At 41.6% G+C, this 27,075-nt stretch overlaps 1 protein-coding gene across 5 annotated transcripts in view; it reads right to left on the bottom strand.

The window, feature by feature from the left end:
- The window catches only part of card11 (caspase recruitment domain family, member 11), a 286,003-nt gene that overhangs the window by 56,956 nt on the left and 201,972 nt on the right, over nucleotides 1-27,075 (bottom strand). For 4 of the 5 annotated variants that reach the window (XR_011347238.1, XR_011347237.1, XM_069905857.1 and 1 more), the window contains exons 11-15: nucleotides 21,158-21,237; nucleotides 18,154-18,266; nucleotides 5,749-5,816; nucleotides 4,321-4,453; nucleotides 2,458-2,659 (exon numbers count right to left, since the gene is read on the bottom strand). Coding sequence is in view for 3 of the 5 variants with exons in the window: in XM_069905857.1 (XP_069761958.1) it covers nucleotides 2,458-2,659; nucleotides 4,321-4,453; nucleotides 5,749-5,816; nucleotides 18,154-18,266; nucleotides 21,158-21,237 (596 nt within the window). In the remaining 2 variants the exon portion in view is untranslated. The remainder of the gene's footprint in view (nucleotides 1-2,457; nucleotides 2,660-4,320; nucleotides 4,454-5,748; nucleotides 5,817-18,153; nucleotides 18,267-21,157; nucleotides 21,238-27,075) is intronic. The other variant, XM_069905859.1, reaches the window with a different exon arrangement.

Genomic DNA, 27,075 nt, shown 5'->3' on the forward strand with positions numbered 1-27,075 from the left:
ACAGCCTGGAAGTGACATCTGCCACCTGATGGCAACAACTGGGCTTTTATTTAACCACACTCATTTTCAATTGTTCCCTCATAAGATTAAACCTGCAGCAGCTGTGGATAATCATTTTTCTCAATCCCCACAAAAGTTAACCCCAAGAGGAAATAAAGTTTTGGAGAGACAAACACAATTACCTTCTATTCTAATGGTGTAAGAAAATCTACAGGTCTTTGCAAAAACAATGTGATCTATTGTTGCTACGGCAATAAACATTAAGGTATAGTTGCCTTAATTTCTCAAAGGGGCTTTTCAAAAGCCAAGTAAATTGTACAGAAAACTGAGTTTTAATTCCATAGATAAGACTTTCAGCTTCATTAAAAAAAGAGAAGTATCATCGACCCCATCTTGAATGCTGTCATTCAAGATTAATTAAGGCCTCTGCAAATTTCTGAGCAATGTAAGTACCTTTGCTAAAAGTTAATTTCCATCTAATTAATAATTCTGAGTGAGGGATAAAATATTTATGCTATTTACATTTCTTCTGAAATATAAATGCATTCTCCAAAGGAAAAACATTGGAAATCTAATTGGCATACAGAAGATTTTAAAAGTACAGATTAAAAAAATCCAATAACAAACTAGACAACAATTTAGATAAAGGCTCAAACTTAGCAAAAGTGAGTAGAAAAGAGGAAGGACCAAAATTCAAGGCCATCACTAAGTTACAGTAATTCCCATTTTCAATCAAAATTTTGAGAGAAATGTCTTTCAACTGAGATTCTGAGATAGGGAAAGACAGAATGGCAAGGCAAATCACTTCAGAGGTCTGTGTCACAAGAAATGCTATATTTCCTGAGAGGTGGCAGTTTCCCAGCACACATGCGGAGATTCTGCCCCTGAAAGCTATGCCAGGTTAGACGTGGTACATTCAGGTGCAACTCTGAGGTGGAAAGATAAATTTGAGTAATTCACTTCTTTTTTTAAATGAATGAAGACAGTATTTACCGTATTTAATAATGTTTAAAGTTTTAACTTTTAATTTACATAAGTATGATTAATTGTAATAATTTTTTCAACATTTGTGAATTTCAAAGTCTTAACTTTTGACAGCAGACGAACTGAAGGCATAGCTTGACCAACTGTCAAAGTATCTATTGCCAATTAAAGCAGGAAGGGCCTGAAACCTCTCAAGACCTTACTAACCAGGAGCTGTCTTCAGGAACTATGATGCTGCAGTGGGTTTGGTAAGTGAAGAGACGTGCGGGCAGCTGGACAGAAAAATCTTTCAATATAAATATGACTGGGTTAGAACGTGGGACTTTCTCCAGCAGAAAACATTTTTAAGTGAATAGCATGGTTGCATTTAAGAGTACCTAGATAAGCACAGAAGGAAGGAAGGAATAGAAAGTTCTGCCAATGGGATCAGTTGAAGATGGGTAGGTCTTGGTGACCAAATGTAGCAAAATAGTGATATCTCTGCTGTACATTTTAAGCAATTCATTTGTACCACCAGTTGAAAGCATGATTGGGGAATAATGTGGAGGCAGGTTTTGTGGACATTAAAGGAAGCAGTGAAAGCATTGCAGGACTAAAGTGACTTTCCAATTACTCGGCACTTCATATCATCAGGTCGTAAATTCATATATAAAGAATTGCTTCAGAAATATGGTCACTGTTGTAAAGCAGGCAAACGTAATTGTGAATTTTTTTTGAACAGCAAGATAAATGATGCAACGAGATGGTGGGCGTTCAGGGATGCTCACTGACCATAAATTGCAGAGAACTCCTGCTCTTTTAAAAAATATCAGAACACACAAGTAGATTTAACTTCAAAAGGCTGCCACTCTTCTGTTTTTGAATTCCTTTCACACCATCCTGAAAAGTCAGTCCAGAGTAGGTATTTCAAACAACAACACTGACTGACAGGAAAATTGTGCAAACCACTAAGCCAAGTTCTTACCTTAAAGTTCCCAAAATATGAGGAGAATTTGGATTGGTTTCAGACAAAGGATGATTCTAGCTTGATTCAATGTCTGAAATCCCTTGTAGCTAAATGAGCACTAATCTACATTAGGCCGGTCCTAGCTTTGTCAGTTTGCTTGCAATCTAATGTTATGCTTCAATCTATACATTTATAAAAGCGACTTGGAAAATTACTGGAATGTGTATAGTCAATCTCCCATCGTAATCTACCTATCAGCAAAGATGCACAGTTCAAGAATCAGCATTTCCCAACTATTTCAGATAACCTTGGAATATCCAGTCATCTGTATAGTTTTTCAGAATGCCTCCGTATTTTTCATGTTAAAAAAAGTCTTTGTTCTAAGACTGACACAGGTGTAAATGAGCATTTACATCAATCAATTCCTTCATGTCTCCAAAGCAGTCACTCAAATACCATTGGACTGTTGCAACCAATATATTTCAAACCCTGCATCTTCTCCCATTGCTCCGCATCATGATTCCTACCAGGATCATCTGGTGCCCTTCTTTCAGTCCTGCCTTCTCTGCAGTAGAGGATGGCTGCACTGACTGGATGAAAAGACCTCTCTCATTTCCACCGACAAAGGAGATTTCTGATACTAAGTTGTCACCGTCGAGTGTTGTGTGCAGCATTTGCTTCAGAGGGTTACTGATCTGGGAGGCAGAGGTCACAGATGGACGAAACGGTCTGCAAAGATATATTGTGAAGGAAAGAAAATAATTAACCACCAGCATTTATTGTAGCACCTCAAATGCAGACCATAGATCAGATATTTCTCAGTTTCTGCGAACTTGTAAACGATTAAGAGAGGTGTAAGGTAAAACATCATGAGATGGGAATGTGTAGGGAGTTACCCTGTACAGGGCAGTAACAAGAAGGGGAGGTGTCCTTGTACTCCTGTTAGGTAAAACATCATGAGATGGGAATGTACAGGGCTGTAACAAGATGTGAATGCATCCTTGTACTTACAAGATAAGAGAGACATTGATGGATTGAGAGGCAGGAAGCTAGCAGGGAAAGGATAGCAACAGTTTTAGTCATTGGACAAGTAATGATATGATGATGTTCTAAGCACATATCCAAGGGTATAAAAAATCACCATTTTGCTGATAACGGCAGAATGCATTCTCCGACTAACATGTTTAGTCGCAAGTGTTACAATCCGGTAATAAAGAACAAAGAACCCTGATTTCGACTCAGCCTGGTGTTTGTCTCACTCATTCATGAACAAAGCAGACCTAACAGAGGTGATCCATTTTAGTAATTATAATATAAAACTACAGTCTCTTCTACTGATTTCGATAAAAATTCATGGTTGTCATGGTGCTGACAGAAAGTGGATATTTATTTCAAGGCAAATAGGATTTGGAAGAATTGAACACTTCATCTGTGACTTGATCTTCAGCAGTTTACTCTCTCACTGAAATATTACCATTTTCAACAATCCATAAATTCTTTTGTGATACCACATTCCAAATTATTTTGAGGTGGATCGAGTGAGAATACTCTCAGCAGACCCTGACTTGTTAAATCATAGAGGTAGCCCTCATGTATAATTTTACCCAATTCAGATCTGATGGGGTAGATTTTGACAAAAGGCAAAAGCAGAAAATCGGTGTAAGCAAGCAGATTCACACCTTTCCTTTTATTTTAAGAGTGAACTCAATAGAAGTTAAAATTGGGAGAAATTTGAGAAATGAAAAATTGCCAATTTGCAATCACACACCATCCTTATTGTACAAAGTCAAAGTTATTTCCAGTAAATTTTATGTTTTCAACCAGGACACGAGGGAGATGTGAATTATTGAACCAGCTCTTGCCAGGGAGGTAATTATGAATAGCTGTCAATCAACTTCTCTGGTTTAGAAATTGAACAAATTGCAGTTGTTTTTTTAAAAAAAAGTTAATAAATGATTGTTGGATTTTTTTTTTAAAGTCAATTTTCTTCTTACTTTTGTCTATTTTCTATCTTTCCTTCTTTATTTCTCTTTCTACCCCTTAATTGGAAGTTGGTCTCTGATTGAATGAGGAGATAAACTCAATGCCCCATTGTCACAGGTGCTCAATTTCCCAAAGATCAACTTACAATGTAAAAATAATTTTTAACTGAAATGTGTGGAAGCATCTCTAACTAATGATGCATGTTCCAAGAGAATCTGGCTTGGAATATATTATTCTGTTAAAGATGGACCAATAAGAGGGAGATATTATCAACAACTACACACTACAAACAAACCTGGTGTTTATGCTCAACGTCTCGGAAAAAAATGGGGAAAACAAAAATGAAAAAGCAATCATCTTAAAGAGCCAAAAAAAGCTAATGAAATGTGCCATTTATTCGCCCTTACCTTTCCAGGGAGAATTTTCTGAATATGGAGTTCACATGATCCAATTCACATGAATCTAATGCTTCGGATTGATAGGATGATGACGATGAATGGATAGATGGTGGTCCATGAGAGGTCCTCTCCTGGTATTCATCTAGTTTACAACATTAGACCAGTTAGCAGATGCAGAGGTATGCTGATTGGCAGAAGTGAGCTGAGCTGACATTACAGTTACGTGGGAAGAGATCATTTAGCCCCTGAGACTCTGTTCCACATTACATTATATAATACTTGATTTGTACTTTCACTGTATTTATGTACATCCTTGGCTAAATAGAATCTAGCAATCTCAGTTGAGACCCCACCTCCCACCCCCTACTGCTTTTGAGGGAGATGTTCCAAAGCACCAAAATCCTTTTTAATGAGGAAGCGCTTTCTTACATCACATGATCCTCGCTCTAATGTCGAGCCCATTCTGGACTTCACTTTAAGACATATGATTTTTTTCATTATCTACATTAAGACTTTAATTATTCTAAGACTATTATTAATAGTCTATATTTGAGAAAAAAAAAACAAGGTCAAAAGATCCTTTAAGATGTGCATTTTTGTTTAAGAAGTGCAGACCAATTGGAGCCTTATGTATCTTTTATATAACCTATCTCAGGAATCTTTAAGAACATGTATGCCCTCTTCAGCTACAATCCTTTTTCAATGTTAAATGCAAATACAGTAAAAGTCCATAAATCAGGATGCCAGAATTCTGGACCACCCGAGAATCCAGACTTCTCAAAAACTCTCAGCTGAAATCTGGACCACCCGAGAATCCAGACTTCTCAAAAACTCTCAGCTGAAATCTGGACCACCCGAGAATCCGGACTTCTCAAAAACTCTCAGCTGAAATCCGGACCACCCGAGAATCCAGACTTCTCAAAAACTCTCAGCTGAAATCTGGACCACCCGAGAATCCGGACTTCTCAAAAACTCTCAGCTGAAATCCGGACCACCCGAGAATCCGGACTTCTCAAAAACTCTCAGCTGAAATCTGGATCACCCGAGAATCTGGACTTCTCAAAAACTCTCAGCTGAAATCTGGACCACCTGAGAATCTGGACTTCTCGAAAACTCCTGGCTTTTGTGTGTGTGCATGTGCAAAATCCACAGATGTACAGCAGCAACAAGCAACCATGTAGAAGTTGCAGGAATGTAAGAAAAAGTATTTCTTGTATTTTGTATATGAAAAAATGTTTTGTTAATAAACTATCAAAATTTATCTGTTTATACTCCTTAAATTTGAATTTTAAAAGTGCTGCTTGTGAATCCAGAAAATGTGAAAATCCGAACCGGCCCAATCCCAAAGCAGTCCTGATTTTAGGACTTTTACTGTAGCCTGAACACCCCCCCACCCCCACCACTTAATCTGGTCAGTTACAACCAAACGCATCTCACCATCTGTCTCTGTTTGGTTGGTATCAAAGTTATAACAGCAGAAGCTGTCGTCATCCTCCTCTTTTATACTGTCAGAAACAAGAACAATAAGTGATGTGTGAGAAAACATATGAAAAGACAAGCCATCAATGCTGAAATCATGACCATTTTTAATATTACATTGACAATATCATGGCAAACACAGTCATTCTGCAAAGGTTGAAGTTGCCAGTTTTCTAGGGATTAACCAATAGGAACGATTCTCTTACAATGACATTTATTGTAGACTGTACATACTGTCCCCTCTAAAATTCTTGCTACGCCCAAAGAGGTTCTTCACAAAAAAAGCTACAATAGTATGTATTAAATTAAAAATGGATGATAAATACAAAAGACAACTCGTTAATAAATGTTCCGTTACCAAAGCACAAGAAAAAAAGTGGCTTTACAATAGTGCAGACAGTCCTTTTGTGTTGTTGGAGCGGCCTGTGATTAGCCCTCCTGGGATCTGTGCCACACTCTTTTCCACCTTGAGGGAGAATGTAATATTTGGCTCTTTCATCAACAAGGCATTCATGAAAGTAGTTTGGGTATTTTTGCCACAATGGGGGTGTGTCCACAGTCAACATATTGTTATTGCACTAAAATGAATAATCTTTCATGCAGAATCTGACCAATCAATTGATGTCTAGATTGGAGAGGCAATCAAGGAACCAAAGAAGAATACACTGATTGAATCTAAGATTTCCTTTACTGTAAAAAATATGACAGAAAGTATCCTTATACTTTGACCAAAAAAGCAAGGTCCTAAACAACAAATAATTTGCCCTTAAAGTAATATTTCATTAATTAAAATGCAAAGAAATCAAAATTATTGAAGCACAATTATTTTGATCAGAATGAGTCCCAACTTAGACTGACTGACAAATTCTTGAGCTTGGCTTCCACAGTGATGAGGTCAGGCATTGCTCTCAGCTGGGTCAGTGCCTCACACTTCTGATGACAACCATCCAATAATTCACTTATATCTATATTGCTAGAGCAACCCACTCAGAATTTATTGTCATAAACAGATCATGGAATTTGTTTTTAAAAAATATTTTATTTTGATTTTCATAGACTTGCAAAATTCAAAAAGTATAATCTTTCAATGTTCATACAATATACAGAGTCTGTGTTTACCTCCACTCCCCACCCCCCTCACCCTACTGAAAAAAACAATCAATTAAATTGTACAAATACAAATTCCAGTGGGGTCATAGAAACCCAAGGAAAAAACAACCAGGATGGCTAAATAACAAAGGCTAAAAAAAAAATTAAAGGGGAAAAAAACTTAACACTAAACTAAAAAAGCACGTCACCTGCACCATGTCCCACTTTTTTGATCACATTAATTTCCCTGCTGGGACAGATTGCTATTGTACCCCTGTATCGAAGTGGTGGGAGAGGGGGGGAAGCTAATCTATCTGTGTGCCCATATATTTCAAGTAAGGTTGATGCACTCTTATGAATGTGTCATGTTTCTTCCTTAGATTGTATGTGATTTTTCTCCAGGGGAATGCAACTCTGCATTTCCATATTCCATCCTGTGGTATTTAGTTGGGAGTCAGACTTCAACGATACTTCCTGGCTACTGCCAAGGTGACCTTCACAAACAAAATTCGGTATTTGGACAGTCTAAAATTCACATCCCCAATGTTTCCTAGAAGGTACAACTCTGGAACCTGTGGAAAATCCACCTTTTAATTTTTTTTTAGGATATCCTCCCCCCCCCCCCAGGTCTTCCCCAAAAGATATTATCTTTGTACATCACCAAGTGGAGCAGACAAAAGTTCCCATCTCCACACCACACCTAAAGCACATTTCTGAAATGTCAGGCTTTGACTTGTGTAGTTTTTTGTGGTGTGAGGTACAACTGGTACAAGAAATTTGTGTGGCACCATCCCGTATCTGGCACTGATGACTCCAGTCACACTGTCCAGACACAGGCCTGGCCACCACTCTTCATTGATTGTTGTGCCCAAGTCTGACTCCCATCTCTCCCTCAACCTGTGTAAGCCCAGTTTCGGGCCCTCACTTTGACATATGTAATACATCTTAGAAATAAATTTACACACATTCCCCTTTTGAATTAGAATCCCCATGTCGCTTCACTCAGATAGGGTTATAGATGGTCCCAATTTTTCACTTAAGAAAGATCTTATTTGCAGATAGCAGAAGAATGTTCTGTGGGACAAATTTTATTTGTTTCTCAACTGCTCAGATGACAGAAACTGTCTCCTTTTGTAACAATCCTTAATACACCTGATCCCTTTCTGGCAACAGGTGTCCAGGATTTTATTACCCAGAGTTAAGGGTATTAAATTATTTTGGCTGGAGTACATGCTTCAGGATGGGGCTACCATTTTCTTTGAGAGTAATTTGGTATCCCGCTTATATATGAATTCTTTGGCTATCTCTTCACTTAACAAGTATTGTCCAATTTGCACCCTTGAGGAGCCCCCCTCCCTTAGTAATACCTTTTTTAAAAATTGGGTAATTTTAAACTCCCCAAGTCGTAATCCCAAGTTTAATTTTCCATGGAGATTCTAGCCACTTTCCCATGTCACAAGAACCTTCTTTGTTAAGAACTTCAAAAAAACCCTGAGGCAATGAACTGGGTAACGATTGGAAAAGATATTGGAGCCTTGGCATTACCTTCATTCTGACACAGTTGACTCTACCCATCAATGTTATGGACAGAGTACTCCTCCTAAATAGGTCCTCCTCAATCTTCCAGAGTAAAGGGAGATAATTAATTTTGTACAAGTTATGTAAATCTTTATCTACTTTAATTCCCAGATATTTAATGCCTTCTTGCAGCCTTTTGAATTGACTTCCTTGTTGGGACTACCCATAAACCCCATTCATCAAAGGCATTATTTCACTTCCATCCAAACTTACCTTATACCCCAAAACCTTCCTGCAATTCTCTGGCCAACGATACCCCCCCCCCCACCCCCCAGGGTCTGTCAAAAATAATGGCACATTGTCCGCAAAAAGATTGATTTTGTGTTCCACCTGGCCTACCTTAAATCTCTTTATGCCTGGATCACGCCGAATGGCTTTTGCCAGCGGCTTATGGCTAATATGAACAGTGCTGGGAACAATGGGTAACCTTACCTTCTTGATCTGCTCAATAGAGGTACTGGAGACATCTGCCCATTTGTTATAATTTTCGCTTGGGGCTTGTGGTAAACTTCCTGTCCCAATCCAAATTTCTCCAGTACCTTGAACAGAAAGTCCACTCCAATCTGTCGAAGGCCTTCTCTGCGTCCAAAGCTATGGCTACTCCCAGATCCACCCCCAATTATGTCAGGTGTACCAGATTAGGTATAATATAGCTATGTTATTTGCTGATTTTCTCTTTTCTACAAAACTAACTTGATCTGGATTTGTTAATCTCGACAAATATTCTGTCAACCTATTGTCCAATGCTTTTGGAATAATTTCATAGTCTATATTCAATAACGAAATGCCCCTATATGGGACCCTGTCTTTTTTTGGGAATCACGGTGATAACTGCTGTTGAGAAAGACTCGGTGGGGGTGGGGGGGGGGTATGCGTCTCCACCGCCTGATCCACCACTTTCAGAAGAAGGGGCAGGAAGAGATCTTTGAACTGTTTATAAATTTCGACAGGGAAATCATCCTCCCCTGGCGACTTGTCAGCCTGCAAAGAGCTCAGAGTCCATGCTTTAGTGAAAAGGGCATTCAGCCCCTCTTGTTCCTCTTGAACCAAATTTGGTAGTTCCAATGGGTACAAGAAATCATCTATTTTGGTAGGATCTCCCCCCGATTCAGACTGGTGATGAAATTTGTTGTTTAGCGGCAGCGTCACAGTGCAAACATTCATATAAACCACCTTAAAGCAATACATAAAAATAGAGCACGAAGAGTCAAAGCAAGGCAGTGTCTTTGGTTCATTGATCACTCAGGAATCTGATGGCAGCGGGGAAGAGGCTGACCTCGTGCTGCTGAGTGCTCGACTTTAGGCTCCTGTACCTTTTTCCCGATGGTAGCAGAGTGAAGATGGCATGGCCTGGGTGGTGAGGGTCTTTGAGGATAGAGGGTGCTTGCTTTTTCCCTGAGACAGCAGCATCTCAAAGGAGAGCAGACTGTAAATGCCAACAATGTTGCTTGCCAGTTGAATTAATTAAGTTATCACCACATTTTGGCAAATGATGCTTATGGAATAAATGACCAGAGAACGTTGTAAATTTACACATTTCTTTTCCAATGACAGCAGTCGTAATGGAGTGACAGGCAGACCATCAATCAGGTTACCTCTGGTCAAAAGATGTGACATTTCCAATTATTTTGTTAATTAATGGTGGAAAACCAGAAAAGCTGAAGGAATATCTTGCTGCCACTCACTGTCAAGGTTAACACATTACTAATGAGCACTGAGAGATAGTGAAGGATGCATAGTTTCCACTAGATTAACCCTTGGCAAGGAGGGAAGGCAAAGAGGGGAAAATGGTGCTAAATAAACATTAAACAAAAACTTATTGATGTTTTTAGCTGTTATTCAAACATACGAACAAAAGCTCGTCCAAAATTGTGCAGCCACAAAATCTGGAACACACATTATTCCCTGAACAGAGAACTATTTTCATTGTTAATTCACAATATGAATCAGAAACTAAAAATAAATGCTTCTTGCTACATTCCAAGTCAACCTCTCAGAGAGCATGGAAACAAATGTATAAATATTATCAGTGGGGACAGAATAACAAATTATTTCTCACATTGTACATGAAATGATAGAAAAAGTGGGAAATAGAGTCATATCTTCAATAATTGCTTGCTAGGTTTTTTTTGGTCATTCTAAAACTTGCTCCAAGGAATCCTTTGCTGCACTTACTTGCCCTCCAGTTAAGTTACAACCTGCAATTATGTTTGGTTGTCAGCTTGTCTTTCAGAATGGTATCCCTGCAATTCCCAGTTCCCAGCTCAGTTTCCTTCCTGCCATTGTTGTTAAATCTCATTTTGTGCCAAGACACTTAGCATACCTATCTCTTCATCTACATCACAGAGACTGGATGCAGACTGAGCATTTTTCCTCTGTCTGCATCAGTGACAGAGATCTCCCAGTGGCCAACCGTTTCAATTGTGCGCCCCACTACCACGCTGACATGTCAGTCCATGGCCTCATGCTGTCAAACCAAGGTCATCAGCAAATAGGAGGCGCAATACCTAATTTTCCATCTGGACACTCTCCAATTGGATGGCATTAACATAGACTTCTCCAGTTTATGCATCCGAATGAATGAATAACTGGTTTGATCATCATGTCAAGATTTTAATGGAAACTCCATTAAGGAAGTCAATTCTGATAATCAGCATCTTACATTTATGTGTATTTGGTGCTAATGACCAAAGACAAACTTCTTCCCAAGTGGTGCTTACATTTGCCCAAAATTTTCAGATCAGAAAACCAGGACAGTCACCTGGTTGACTGGTGATGACCTGCATGTGGTGCTACCATTAGGTATACAGATGTATGTATGTGCTTGCCTGCCCCCTGAACCTGTGACTCCTCCCTCCTAGATATCCATATAAAGGTTGTTACACCCAAACCTCTCCCTTAGTACCTGCCTTGGAACTTGGCCAGCAACATCCAAGTTGTGCTGACACTTTAAAGTGATTAAAGCCTATTAATCACATTTCTCTGTTTGATTGTGGTTGATTGGTAGTACAATTTAATCACCTTAATTTTAGACAATGGATAAGGTGGTACTGACACTGACCCCAAGGATCCGGAGGCCTCGTCTAAATTCAACCAGTGGGTGCACTGCCTCAAAACATTCATGAGACGCAATGACGTGTGGAGCGAAGAAGAGGGAAGTGCTCTTTGATCAAGTCGGCCACCGGGTTTTCCAAACGATAAGAGACTTTGCTACTTACTCTGAAGCGATGGAGGACCTGCAGCAGCAATTCCAGGCTCCGTCGTACACGCACGATTCCTCCTGGGCAGCCGAAAACAAGCGCCGGGTGAGTCGATTGACGAATATATGCAGGCACTGTGGCTGCTGGGGCGAGCCTGTGACTGCTGAGAAGTCTCTGGGACTGCCCACCACAAAGGCGTGTGTTGCCGGGTTCAGCTCTGACTACATCAGGCAGAGGCTCCTAGATAAGAGCAATCGGAGCCTGCAGGAAGTAGTTGACTTGTCTAAATCACTGGAGACAGCACGATGAAGAGCCAAAGCATTCTCTTCAGGCAACCATGTGGGGGATCGCGGGCGCTGCCATCTTAAGATGCAGGGTCCCATGTCACTGAGGTTGCTATCAAGCACCAGAGGCGCTACTTCTGCAGGCACAGGAAGCATCCCTGGAAGAGCCATCCAACCCGAAGTGCTACATGCTCCACTTACGGGAAGAAAGGGCACTACACATAAGTGTGTAGGTCCCATCCTTCTCCCAGCAGCGCCATGTGCAGCTAACACCATCTTGAACAGCCCCACTTCTGGCTTCACCTCAGATGTCACTTCTGGTTGCCAGAGTGGATCGACGGGGCCCTGGGGATGACAAGCTGGGGTGGCACCACTTCTGGCTCCACTTATGGCGGCATGGGACAGCACCATGTGCGTGACATAGGGTGGCCATCTTGGTGAACGCCCCTGAACCAATACAGTAGCGACTCGAACAGCGACTACATGCTCTCCTCCATCATCCTCGATCAAGACAGCCCGCACCAACTGGCCAACGCCATGATGAACATCGAGGTAAATGGCCACCCTACAAACTGTTTATTCGACAACGGAAGCACTGAGAGCTTCATCCACCTGGGTACTGAACAGCAATACTCCCTCACAACATAAAGTCTCCTTGGCATCCCAATCCCACTTGGCCAAGATCAGTGGCTGCTGCACAGTGACGCTGACCGTGCAGGGTACCGAATACGGGAACTTTAAACTCCTGATCACGCTGCACCTCTGCGCGCAGTCACACTGGGATTGGACTTCCAGTGCCAGCTACAGAGCATCCACATGCAGTTCAATGGCCCCCACCTGCCCCTCACAGTCTGCAACACCAATCAGTCAACCCTCCTGAACATGACTTGCGGCCTCTCTACCCTCTGGGTCCCACCACTGCCCCGTTCAAGAACCTCACCCCCGACTACAAGCTGGTAGCCACAAAGAACAGATGGTATAGTCCCAGGGACAGAACCTTCATTAAAGCAGAGGTCAAATGACTCCTAGCAGAAGGGATCATTGAACCCAGCATCAGGCCACGGACAGCCCAAGTAGTGGTGGTAAAGAGCGGAGAGAAACAACACATGGTCATTGACTATAGTCAGACTATAAACTGCTAGACGCCTACCCACTTCCCCACATCGCCGACATGGTCAATGAGATCACCCAGTTCTGGGTTATCTTAACCATCGATCTCAAGTTGGTTTACCACCTGCTACCAATTTGGCTGGAGGACAGCCCTTATACTGGTTTGAGGTGGACAGCCACCTCTACCACTTCCTCCGCGTCCCTTTCGGAGTCAACAACTGGGTCTCTATTTTCCAGAGAGAGATGGACCGCATAATCAATGACTATGGACTCAAGGCCACATTCGCCTACCTGGACATGTGACCATCTGCAGCCATGACCAGCAGGACCATGACTCCAACCTCCACAAGTTTCTCCAGGCAGCCAAAAGCCTCAACCTGACCTATAACCAAAAGAAGTGCATCTTTAGCACTTCATGGCTGGCCATCCTGGGCTGCATGGTGAAGAATGGCATCATTGGGCCAGATCCAGACTGCATATGTCCCCTGTTGGAACTCCCATTAACCCAGACCCTTAAGGCCTTGAAGAGGTGCTTGGGTTTCTTTTCCTATTATGCTCAGTGGGTCCCCAATTACGTGGACAAAGCCTGCCCCCTAGTGAAATCAGCCACTTTCCCTCTGTCAGCAGAAGCCCAAGCAGCGTTTACATGCATCAAGCGCCACATTGCCAAGGCAGCGATGCATGCTGTAGATGAATCCATCACCTTCCAGGTGGAGAGTGATGCATCTGACTTCATCCTGGCCAGTATGCTCAACCAGGCAGGCAGGCCTCTGGCATTCTTTTCCAGAATCCTCCAGGGCCCAAAGCTCTGGCACTCAGCCGCCAAGAAAGAGCCCCAAGCCATAGTGGAAGTTGTGTACTATTGGAGGACCTACCTGGCCAAAAAAATTGTTCACCTTGCCGACCTACCAAGGTGTAGTCGTTTTTATGTTTTACAACTACAAGTTCTTGTACCAGCCCAGGAAGCTCAACGGGCCTCCTGATGCCCTGCCCTGGGGACATGCCACAATGCACAGCTGGATTGCCTCCAAGTCCTCCACAACCACCTCTGCCACCCGAGAGACAACAGGCTCTACCACTTTGTGAGAGCCCACAACTTCCCCTACTCAGTTGAAGACATCAGGGAGTTGACATGCAACTGCCCAGTCTGCGCTGAGTGCAAACCCCAGTTCTACTGGCTGGACAAAACCCACTTCATCAAAGCCACCTGCCTCTTCGAGCGGCTGAGCATGGACTTTAAGGGACCTCTCCCATCCACCAACAGGAATGTTTAGAAACTTTCTAAACATCGTGGACGAATACTCCCATTTCCCCTTCGCCATCCCCTGCCTGGATATGACCACGGCCACTGTCATAAAAGTGCTACACATCATCTTTGCTCTTTTTGGGTACCCCTGCTATATCCTTAGTGACCGGGGGTCCTCCTTTATGAGCGAGGAGCTGCACCAGTACCTATTGCCATGAGCAGGACCATGGGCTATAATCCTCGGGGAACAGGCAAGTAAAGAGGGAAAATGCCACCATTTGGTAGTTCTCTTAGCCCTTAAATCAAAAGGACTACCCACCTCCCAGTGGCAAGATGCCCTCCCCGACGTGCTCCATGCCACCAGGTCCCTTCTCTGTATGGCCATGAATACAACTCTATATGAAAAGCTCTTTTCCTTCCCCAGGAAATCAGCATCCAGAACTGCACTACCATCCTGGCTGATAAACCCTGGGCCTGTGCTGCTCCAAAAGCACATCAGACACAACAAAACTGATCCCCTGGTCAAGAAGGTCCACCTCCTCCAAGCTAACCCCCAATACACCTACGTGGAGAATCAGGATGGTCAACAGGACCGTCTCCATCCGGGACCTGGCACATGCAGGAGAACCCCTTGACCTACCGGCCAATCCCCTCCCCCAGTAACCTCGACCAATTGGCCCCACTATTGGTGCCTGATTTTGTGCCCCAAACTCCAACTGACCCGAACTGCCCCACAGTACCAACACCGTCTGTTGCACAAGACACCACTCGGGAACTGACAGCTGTGCCACAACAGACTCTGTGATGGTCACAGTGACAGGCTGAACCTTGTAAGGGACTTTGGAATTGCAATGAACGCTAAACCACACCACCCTGCTGGACTTTGTATAAAAAGGAGAGGTGAATGTGGTGCTACCACTATGTGTACAGATGTATGTATGTGCCGGCCCACCTCCTGAACCTGTGACTCCTCCCTCCCAGAGATCCCCATAAAGAATGTTACACCCAAACCCCTCCCTCAGTACCTGCCTTGGAACCAGGCCAGCAACATGCAAGCTGTGCTAATGCTTTAAGATGATGAAAGCCTATTAATCATGATTCTCTGTCTGATTGTGGGTATTTCCTCAAATACGCACATATAAAGGAAAGAGAGGTAAAATTAAAATACTTGTCTGGATGGACACAAAAAAAACAAAGACAATATCAGAATCAGAATTTATTGTCATGAACAAGTCATGAAATTCAGTGCTTTGTGCAGACGAATAGTGCAGATATTCACATTATAACCATCTTACAACATTACTATATAAAATAATAATAATGCCCGAAAAGTAAGGCAGTATCTTTGGTTCATTGATCCTTCAGGAATCTGATGGCAGCGGAGAAGAAGCTGACCTTGTGCCATTGAATGGTCATCTTTAGGCTCCTGGTCCTTTATTCCCCGATGGTAATAGAGTGAAGAGGCCATGGCCTGGGTGGTGGGGGTCTTTGAAGATAGAGGCCGCTTTTTTTTTAAAAGACACCATCCTTGATGGAGTGAAGTCTGGTGCCTGTGATGTTGCAGGCCAAGTTAAAAACCCTCTGGAGTTTTGTGGTGGTACACCACCGGCCTACTGCAGGGGGCAACCTCTGTACCTGCATAAGTGTAAGGGGACAGGACAACACCGGGCCGGCTGCCAATCAGTCGGCCCAAATGGATCGAGCCGCACCCGGTCGGGTGTCAATCACCCTCCAGGATATGAGCCTGTGCTGGCCTCCCGAGGCCTCACACTGAGTTGCTGCAGCCACAGCCAGTCTGGCTCTGTGGAGGTTTTTGTGGATTAAAGGCTGTTGTTCAGTCTTTACCTTGTGTGTGTCTGATTCTGTCTAACAGCGCACCACAAGTTTATTCTTGTCCTGAGCGTTGCAGCCTCCAGTGATGCAACCAGCCAGAATGCTGGTTGATGAAGAATATGATGAAAATGTGATGAAAAACGTTATAGTTTGGTTTAAAGGGTATCAATTGGAGCACTGATTTAACATATCTGCCTTTTTATACCCTGGAAGTTTGCGTTGGATTCCAGTTAGGATAATCCACCGCCTGCCTGGGTTCAGTTTGAACGAAGTATGGACAGCTATTTGCAATTCTAAATTGGTGCCATCTAAGTTATCTTGGGGCGTGGGGCACTGTACTGAAACAGGAAAGGTACTACAACAGAGCAGAGGTGAAAGATGCAGTATGGGAGTTGAGTAAGAGCAAGACTTTGCACCAACTTTGAACAGGCTGATCCTAACATTGAAAAAGCAACAAAAATCATTTTCCATTCCTTGACTTTGTTAATTACAACATTTGTCAAAATACATTTAAAAAATACATCATGGGAGAAAAGAAATATATGTGATAATCTAATTATTTTTCAATGTTGTAAAACTAGTAATCAAATAGACATGGCAATAGTTTAGTGGTGGGAACAAATAGAGTGAAAACGCAACAATAAATATTAAAGTTGATTGCCAGCAGGAAATATGCTGTAAAACCCTTGGTATCTGGCACCTAAGGTGACAGGTAAATGGTGGATAAGTGTATTTTCCGGTTGCTTGAGACTTACTTTTAAAATGCAAAAGTAATACACCTGCATTAAGAATCAACAGTTTAAAAGACAATTGTACTTACTTGCATGAATATATAAAGTTGAAAGCATTTTACTTCATTTTTCAATCACATTCTTTGAAAACATTTTACTGTTGCTGGATCTGCAGGCTCCCTCCCCTCCACGGGAGCCGCCCAAAAGATGAACAATAACATCACTATAGATAATTAACACCTCCACTCCCCCAGGTTTACAGACAAGGCCTCTGATCTCGGTGGCTCTCACTAAGCAGAGATAAGGAGCTCTGTTAACCTGATCAACGCTGTTGCTGTTTCACATGACTTTGTTAAACAGCTGCTCCGAGCAAAGCACGACCAAGGCCCTCCACTGGCTGAATAACTGATCCCATCTTCACCAAAGGTTCATATGTGACTTCAGAGGAGACTTACTTTCATAATTTAAAACTTGCGTATTTTACCTATTATTTTATTCTTATTTAATTTTTTTTTAATATTTTCTTTTTGCTTGGTTGCTTTCGGCTCTTCGTTGCTTGAATTCCAGATACCAGGGTTTCACCTGCCAGTGAAATTCAGTTTGCCACTAAGATCAACCGAATTTAAAATCAAATCAAATGCCTGCAGTCAACAGGCATTTAACAACATTAAAAGGTCCATTAAAACATACGTCTATGTGGTAAATCTAATGGAAAATTTTGCTTTACCTTCCACAGCTTTCAGTTATGCCACTTTATTAATGAGAGCATAATTCTGAGCCAGAATGAAGGGATGCTGATGCTCCCCTGACGAACAGTCTTTTGCCAAAGACTGCCTGTTAAATCCACTCAAAAGCTTCAGGAAAATATTCAGCGCAGCAGCCAAATGTTTACACATTGACGAATGCTGTCTGGCCATTTGAAGTAAAGCATAATTGAATTGGCTTGGATGAAGGAGGTGAGTGAACAGTTTACAGCACAGCCTGATTTAAAATTGAGAAACGAAGAAATAAAGAAGTCGGCATTAGTGGTTGTCATCCAGGATGATCTCATGTTATTGTGTTAACTTACGTTAGATCTGTAATTAAAAATATTTTGGGCATTCTCCAAAGATATACAGTACCTCGTAATGATATACAAAGCCTATCTTCATCATGGTAAATAGCTCTCTTTCTGAATATCCAATGTGGCCTGCAACACGCGCTTATTTAACAGGGTCAATTTATGCAGAAGAAATTACCAGTAGGTACCGGAATGTCTCTTGCAACATTTCTAAAAATGGGACGTTTCTTACTTTCGGTGTGGCATCTCCCGATCTTCCTCCCTGGTCCGCCGTAGAATTGAATCATTACAAGGTGGTTCAGGAGTAGTTGACATAACACTGGGAAATCGAGATCTCAATGTCTGCTATAAAACAAAGAACAGAGTCTGAAAACTCTGGGAAGTTATTTATAGTTAAGATTGCTTTTGGAAAGCTGCATTGCCTTTTAATACTGTGTTAGTTTTTAATTCTATTGCTGCCCTAGTCAAAGGAAACTAGCTAATGAAGTATTTTTTTTATGCTGTGGTTATTTTTGGCCTGAGAGTGGTCATGGTTAAACCAACAACAACTTGCATTTATTAAATGCCATTAATATAGCAAGACATCTCTGTAAAAGGCAGACACAAGTCAAACCACCCAAGATTTATTGTTTAACATGAAGCTGCCTTTTTATCAGTGTATGAGCTAATCTTAGACATTTTGCTGTGTGAGCATTACAAATGAACAATGCTGAGAAGGCACATGGGCATCAGATGTGAACAGTCAGGCTCAGCTCTAATTTTCTGTGACAGTCTTTGTACCAAGCAAGTGCAATTAAAAATGTAAATTGGGTGCACTAATGCTGGTGCAGTGAAAATATGCTGTATGCGCCCATGGGTATGCACACTGGTGGAGAAGACAACCTTACAGGACAGTGACCACGGTGACAGACCAGCGAGTGGCTCAGCGGCTGAGGGACTCACACAGGCAGTGGGCGACTTGCGGTCTGGGGACTCGCACGGGCTGCGCATTGCTGGAGAATGGCTTATGGGAACCGGGTATCAGAGCTGGGACTTGAGAAGGTGCTGAGGGTGAGAAGGGCCCCCGAAGGGCTTCGAGCGCTGACGTCTCCCTGATTGTGACAGAGTTTTGGAGCTGGAGCACAGGTTGCCGTTGAACCGAAAAGGAGTCTGTGTGGGAGTGCTGGAGGTGAATCCACAGTGACACTGAATGGACTCTCCCTCTTACTGTTAGGGGCATTGGGAGACAGTAATGGTGACTTTTTGTCTGCCTTATGGCAGGCAGAAGACAATTTCGTGTAATATTCCATGACAATAAAGGAATCTTTAGTTTCTTTTACTGGGACAAAAATGCTCAGTCTAAAAAAAAAAGTCCGAATGTGGATAATGAATCAATTTATTTGGCATTTTGAACTCTTCAAGACCATGATAGAGTGGCATGCGATCAAGTGGATGGCCAATCTTATAACTGAAGAGGAATTAGAAACAAATCTTGCACTCAGCGAGTAATGATCATCAGGCGAACCAGCTGGCTTCCAGTTCAGCTTGACATTTCATGGTCAGGGAAATGAATTCAAAGAAAAAGGGCACACACATGCTTTACATCAACTCACCTCTTCTATTCCTTGCACTCTTTCAATTATTTGTCTCAGCTATTAATACCCCATGTTTCAAATGATGTTTAATGTGAATAAAATGACCAGGTAAGACAAGAGCACTGACCTTACCGATGCAAAAAGACAGTGGTAACAGTTGTATAAATGTATACACTCTGTATTCCTAGGAGTTAATAAGATTGCTCTATTTGCTTTGCAGATAACAATTTTGCCCACACAAAATAGATCATCAGATGTTGGGTGAAGTCAGCAACATTTTGTTTTGGTCACCATGACAACAGAAATGGTTGCATTTTGCTGCTTTTATACAGAAGTTCAGCTCTTGATCTACCCTCTGCTCCAGATATAAAACATAAGGATGGGGAGTTTGGAGGTCAAAACAGAAATGGAACCAGTGCACTTAAATGAAATAACGGTCTGCTTGCTTGTCATCTTTCATTGTTGCACATATTCCTAGATTTTGTAGGTGAAGAATGCTTTCCTGTGAGTTACATAAATGAGATCAGTAACATAAGTAATGATGAAGTAGGCCATACACTGCTTTAGCCTGATTGTCCTCATTCCAAGTGTAAGATAGAAGGAATAATAAGGTCAATTACTCTTAGCTATTCTTCAAGCAAATTCTGGACATAAAAAAGCATGAATAAATTTTTCATCTTGCATGTGCCCCATATTTTGCTCAGAGCCAATGAAGTAACTTTTTGAACTGTCGTTGGTGTTGTGAGACCAGAACCTTTTCTCCTTGTACTGAGTTCTATTTTCCTTCGCTTTGAACATTGAAGACACTTTTCATAAGTGCCTGCTGCTGTTCTTTATTGTTTGTCCCACTTGATCCAGTATCATGTTTCACTTGTTGATGTTTGATCTATAATGCTGGGATGGTTTTGCTGTGGGGTGCGCAAGCAGAGAAGGGAACATCACATGGGATAGACAAAAATAGCCTTGTCCATGCAATCAGAAAGCCCCTTGACACTGGACTGCCATGGCTTCTGATTTAGCAAAAAATGCAATGTGAAAAATATTTTTTTCATAATGCTTCAGAGACATTCAAAAGCATGTCAACTGACAGAAGGTAAAAACTTTTAAAAAGCTGTAAATTATTTTAAAAACATCTAAACTCACAAGTCAATGGAAATTAAAAAGTATAGTGGAAGGATTTTTAGAAGTCTTTGTATGTTAATGTTAAAGGAAAGTCTTTTTAAATCTATAAACTAATTACTCAAATCTTGCAGAGCTGTTTCCGTTAAAATCAACGGGGAAACATTCCTTGCACCTTCCCAAGTGCAGCACAGATCACCAGATGAAGTTTGGGAAAGTACTGGGTTATTAGTTCAATTCTTCACTTCACTATTTAGTATAATGATTCATTCAACATTTAATTACAGCCCACAGAGTGTTGATGACAATTTCAGGATTTCTGAATTTGAACACACTTGCAAATAACTCCCGAAGTTGCTGTCAGGTTCAGCTAATATAAATAGGTTCAGCTAATATAAATGCTAATATTTACTCCAGCGATTTTTTATTGTAACCATTCATTTGGATCCTTACTCAATTTATTGCAATAGCAGAACAATGAGTGGTGTATGAACACATCAGACTATCCAGAGTGGGCCATAAATGGTTGTGAAAGTCACTTACCACTGAGCAAAGAGGATCACAGCCATTAATGGAATTAGGAGTTTCCATCTTGGTACTGCTGACATCTGACAAATCTTCATCTAAAAACATCGAAAGATGGCGAGCAGTTAATTCAAATATCAGTAATGTGAATCAACAGGTAATAAACTATCAGACAACATGCAGAGAGGACAGTATGTAAAATACAAATGTTCCTTTTACTGTATGTTACCATTGCCACCTTTGCCAGATAAAATAAAAAAATAAATCAAACATGATGATAATATGTTTGGTGATGATTTTCATCTTTAAAGCTAGAAGAAAAAGTGACCATTTCCCTCAGGTTACAAAGCAAAGCTTTCTATCTTGCGTTAATAACACCACAGAGCTAAATAGGTCCAAGAGCAACGAATCCCCTCAAACTTCAAATCAATTTCTTGAGACTCAACATGCCAAAGTATAATTGAAACACCTTTTGTTACAGAGGTTTAAAAGAATTCCTGAAACTATGTAGCAAGATTACACTCTTCAAGCACATTTTAAAACGGTAATGGTGAAATCTTGCATGTGAAGAGATTTTTCGAATACTCGAAAAAGGTCATTTAACGGATAGTGCAGTATGCCAACATGTAAAAACTAAAAGGGTTCTGTTTAAAGCCGGCGCTCTTTTCAAAGAGCTCACACAAAAAGATTATCAACATCCACCATTTGCTGCATGGACCTTAGCCGTCCTCATTTATTTTCAGTTCTTTGTGGCTCTTTGTTAAAGTAATAATTTATTTCGATGCTGGCAAAATTGCTGTGACTACCATTCAGAATCAGCTTATGAATAATGAATAAGCCCACAGTACTCTGTTGACATTTTTCAAGTTCAAGTCAATTTCAAGTCCATCAGGAAAATGTTTAGGTGCCACAAGACTCATACCACCAGGTTCAGGAACAATTATTACCTCTCCACCATCAGACTCTTAAACATCAGAGACTCATTTAAGGATTCCTACTTTACACATTACTGAATACAGTTTTGTACAATCAGATTATTTACATTTCTCCTGTTTCTATATGTATCTTTATCTTGAGTACCCTTTACACTACCAATAAGTATAAATTCTGCCTGTTCCGCAGGAAATAGAATCTCAGGCTTGTATGTGATGTCATGTCTTTCCTCTAAAAATAAATGTGAACTTGACTTGAATTTTACATGGTTGGTGAGTTGGTTTGCATTTTCTAAAGTTTCCTTGATTTGGGAAAGGTCCCATTAGATTGAAAAAAAATAACAAACATGCCTCCTATATATGAAAACAGAGAGAGGCAGAAAGCAGGAAATGGTAAACCAGTCACTTTAACAACCTTCATCAGGAAAATATCAGACGCTATCATTAAAAATGTCAGAGCAAGGCACTTACTAAAATTGAATACCATCGGACAGAGCCAACAGAATTATGTGAAAGGGAAGTCAGGTTTCATCAAGATACTGGAGGTTCTTAGAAGACGTAACATGTTCTGAAGGTTAAGGGGAATTGATAGATTTCTAGAAGAGTTCTTGTGATTGCTCCACTCAAGTCCTCTCGTGTGTTGAGTGAACCACTGGTGAGCTTCTTCGTCCCACACTTACCTGAAGCCTGCTAGACCTTGGTCCTGGCCATCTCCCCCTCTGACCTCATGAGTCCAGGATCTGAACTGGTGCCTTGCACATTTCAGCCTGCAGGACTCACTATCAAATTCTCCATCCTTTGAGAACTTGACCTTTCTCTCTGTTTGTATCTGGATTCAGGGCCGGCGCCAAGGGTGGGGGGGGGGCATTGGCCCACACCCCTCCAAATGAGTTATTATGCTCCCCCACCTTCATCAGTAGCATCAGCATGTGATATAAGCATGTGTGTTTGTGTGTTCTGTCAGAGGGAGGGGGAAGTGTGACGGCGGCACTTGGAGGTTCATGGCAGGTAAGGCACCTTTCACTGAGAGAGTCTTCAAGTGTCAGTTTGTGTTCCTTCCAACCTGCTGCTACCCTAATGACCCCCCATTAGACTTCTGACACTGACCCTGTCTGGATTGGACATTTGTGCCTGCCAATTTCACCCCTAGAACTTTTGCCCCATTTTTTCACCTGCATGATGTGACTGTAGGCCAGAGAATACTGCCCAACATAAATTCTGTAACATCTGCTGTATATTATGTAGACAAAGGAGCTTAACTGGCTTACGTCAACCTTTCAAAGATATTCCCTTTGTTCCTCCCAATGCCCTCAACTGTCATTTCCCTTAATATTTAAAAATATGTTTTTAGACATACAACACGGCTTCCAATTGTACCCAAATGACCTACAACCCCCGGTATGCTTTGAAAGGTGGGAGGAAACTGGGGCACCCAGAGAAAACCCCTGCTGGCTCGGGAAGAATGGTCAAGCTCCTTACTGACAGTTTTGAACCCCAGTCGCTGGCGCTGTGACAATGCACTAGTGCTGTGACAATGTTGCAATGGCTTTCCCCCCCCAAAGTGCCCGAACAGGTGTTCCGATTCCTGTAATGATCAGTGAGGAAGAACCTTTCCCCCTACTTAGCGACAGTCCGAGCACAAGGTGGCCAGGCTGGAATTTCTCTCAACATTTTTGTGAGCTGCAAAGCAGAATGTTTTTTTCAACTGTTCACAATTTACATGACAGCCTATTCAATCCACGAGTGAGTGTGTTGGTTTGTGGCTTGGATGCGGTTTAAAAAGTGCAGTTGTGTCTTTCACCATCTGCACCTGAAGTTACATCAACAATTAAGGAGGCTGAAGTGCCGGAGTCCTCATGTGGGCACATCCTGAGAAGATAAGGAACACGTTCAGATATGGCTCCATAATGCACGGAGCCTCACCCCTGGTGGAACAGTCAGACATAAGTGCTGAGGGCCTTTCCTCGAAGACCCTATGGATTTTCTGGCTCACTGCAATTCGCTCCCGGATTAGATCCCATCCACCAAGATCTCTAGAATGCTGTCTGAAAAACAGGATCTGCACCCTTCCCTCTCTGACATCAGAACAGCCATTAAAAAAAATGAGTTATTGTGATATGTCAACAAGGTGAGAGGCACTTCACTTACTGAGTCCCTGACAAATGAACTGTATAGCTGATTGCTGACAGCTGAATGAAGTATGGCATCATGTTGCTTCCATGGAACCGTTTTCCTAATGAATTAATGGCTGCATATTGCACTGTGGTCTCAACTTCAAACCATAATGCTAATGTACATGGATGATTCAGTGTGGCAGAGCTCTGCAATGATGTCTTAATACTCCAAAAGCAGCAGTAATGATTCATCTTACAAAGATTTCCAGCTACATCATGGTGAAATTCTGTGTACATACAGGGATAGTTATTTCCTAATACAAGACAGAAACCAGATTAATTCATATACTGAAGATTGCATCAAATAAACACAAAATCTGTTTTGCCTTGAGGTTTCATTAAATTCGGATTAAAATAGGTGCTTTTCAAAAATTTGAGAAGAGCAAATAATCCAGGAGGAAATTTGAGAAAAAAAAAGTCTTTACCTAGTCTGTGGTAGAGACTTGAAAGAGAAATGCTGGAAACAATCAGGAGTGGAAACTCAAAGACCTTTTGTCAAAACTGAGAAAAAGTGAAAACAAGATACCTCAGTTTCAAAAATAATAAGATAAAAGGAACCTCATATCCTTTAAAATATAACCTATAAAAGCAGATCCTTGCAATATTGGGAGGAAGAATAAACAATTAAGTACATACACTCCCTTCATAATATCTGGGACAAAGACAGATTTTTCCTTTATTTGTCCCTGTGCTCCACAGTTTTAAATTTATAATCAAATAACTTGTGATTAAAGTGCACATTCCAGATTTTATTCAAGGTTATTTGTATACATTTTGGGTTGACAATGTAGAACTTACAGCCCTTTTTATTCCTAGTCCCCTCCTTTCAGGGCACTATATTTGAGTCATCGCAATGGTATGTTTATTAGTCATGTTTAGTCCCTTGCATACAATGAAGTCTGTAATGCTCTGCCAGGTCTCCACTGCAGCCATCTTCAGCTCCTGCTTGTTTTAGGGGCTTCTCCCCTTAAGTTTTCTCTTCAGAATATGGAAGGCAAGCTCAATTGGATGTAGATCAGGTGACTGACTGGACCACTCAAGAATTTTTCAGTCTAACCCTTGAAAAATCCCTTTGCTTGAGCAGAATGTTTGGAATCCTTGTCTTGCTGTAGGATGAAGCACCATTCAATGAGTTTGGAGGCATTTTCTCAAATTTGAGCAGACAAGGCATTTCTCTCCACCAAGAATTCATTTTGCTATTGCCGTCAGCAGTGATATCATCAATGAAGATAAGTGGTCAAGTAGCAGCGGCAGTCACACATGCCCAGACTATAACACCCCCATCACCGTGTTTCACAGAGGAGGTGGTATGCTCTGGATCTCGGGCAGTTCCTTTACGCCTCCACTTTGCTCTTGCTTTCACTCTGATGTAGGTTAACCTCGATCTTATCTATCCACAAGACATTTTTCCAGAATTTTGTAGGCTCTTTTAAATATTTCTTGGTGGAGGGGGGGTGGCAGAGCTCACCAAAGATAGCAACAAGGAGGTTTTGACAGACTGGCCTTAGTGGCCGCTATGTTGTATTTGGCATTGTGCAGTTGACGGCAAACTGTCAGACTACAAAGTAGGATGACCGGTCATGGAAGAAACAGTTATGTCTAAATAGAGAATAGTGATTAGCAAGGTGAGGGAGGGGGGTGGTGTGGGGCTGCCTCCCTGAGCAGACCCATGAGGTGCAAGAGTGGCCCCGAAGCAGCCCGATGGGGTGCCGAAGTGGTGCTCCGGTGAGCTCCATTAGCCCTGCACCCCTGCTTCTTGGCAAACTCTAATCTGGCCATCCTGTTTCTGTGGCTAACTAGTGGTTTGCATCCTGCAGTGCAGCCTCTGCATTTCTGCTCATGAAGTGTTCTACAGACAGTAGTCATTGACACATCCACACCTGCCTCTTGAAGAATGTTTCTGATCTGTCCGACAGGCGTTTGGGGATTTTCCTTCATTATGATGTGAATTCTTCTGTCAGAGAAGGTTAACCTATATCAGAGTGGAGGTCTTCCTTGGCCTGCCAGTTCCTTTGCAATTACTGAGCTCACCAGTACACTCTTTCTTCTTAATGATGGCCCAAACAGTTGATTTTGGTAATCCTAAGGTTTGGGCGATGTCTCTTACTGTTTTAATCTTGTTCTTCAGTCTCATAATGGCTTCCTTTGACTTTCATTGTTACAACTCTGGTCCTCATGTTGAGAAATGGCAACGACAGGCTCCAAAGGTGATCAAAATCTTAGAAGCAAGCCGAGGTCCCTTCTACCTGCACGGGTGAAGGAATTAAACATACCCGAGTACTCAAAAACAACTGTGAAGCCAAATATCCCAAATGTAATGGTGCCCTGAAATGGGGGGACTATGGTATGTTTAAAAAGTGCTGTAATTTCTACATGGTCAAACCAAAATGTATACAAATAACTTTGAATAAAATCTGGAATGTGCATTTTAATCGCGTGAATTGTTTGATTATAAATTTAAAACTGTGGAGCACAAGAGCAAAAAAAGGAAAAAAAAGTGTATTTGTCCCAAGCTGGACAATTTGCAGCAAAACTGATCAGTTCTCATTCAAAGATGGAAAGCAAATCACTTTTTACTATTAAACTTGTTAGTGAAGGCAGAATGTTTCATCATGCCTTGGTGCTGTTTCCCCAGCTTGCACTGGACATATTTAAAACAATGCTGGAAGCCACAGAAAGGTAGATCGAAATGAAATGAAATGAAAAATTAAAGTGGCAAGTAACTAGATGCTTTGGTTACTTCTGCAGACTGAATGCAGATACTCCTCAAATTGATCCCCCACCTGTGTTTGGTTCTGTTCTTCCAATGTTCACGTCTTGAATAGCGAAT

The sequence above is a fragment of the Narcine bancroftii genome, chromosome 12 (assembly GCF_036971445.1).
Source record: "Narcine bancroftii isolate sNarBan1 chromosome 12, sNarBan1.hap1, whole genome shotgun sequence".
Taxonomy (NCBI): Eukaryota; Metazoa; Chordata; class Chondrichthyes; order Torpediniformes; family Narcinidae; genus Narcine; species Narcine bancroftii.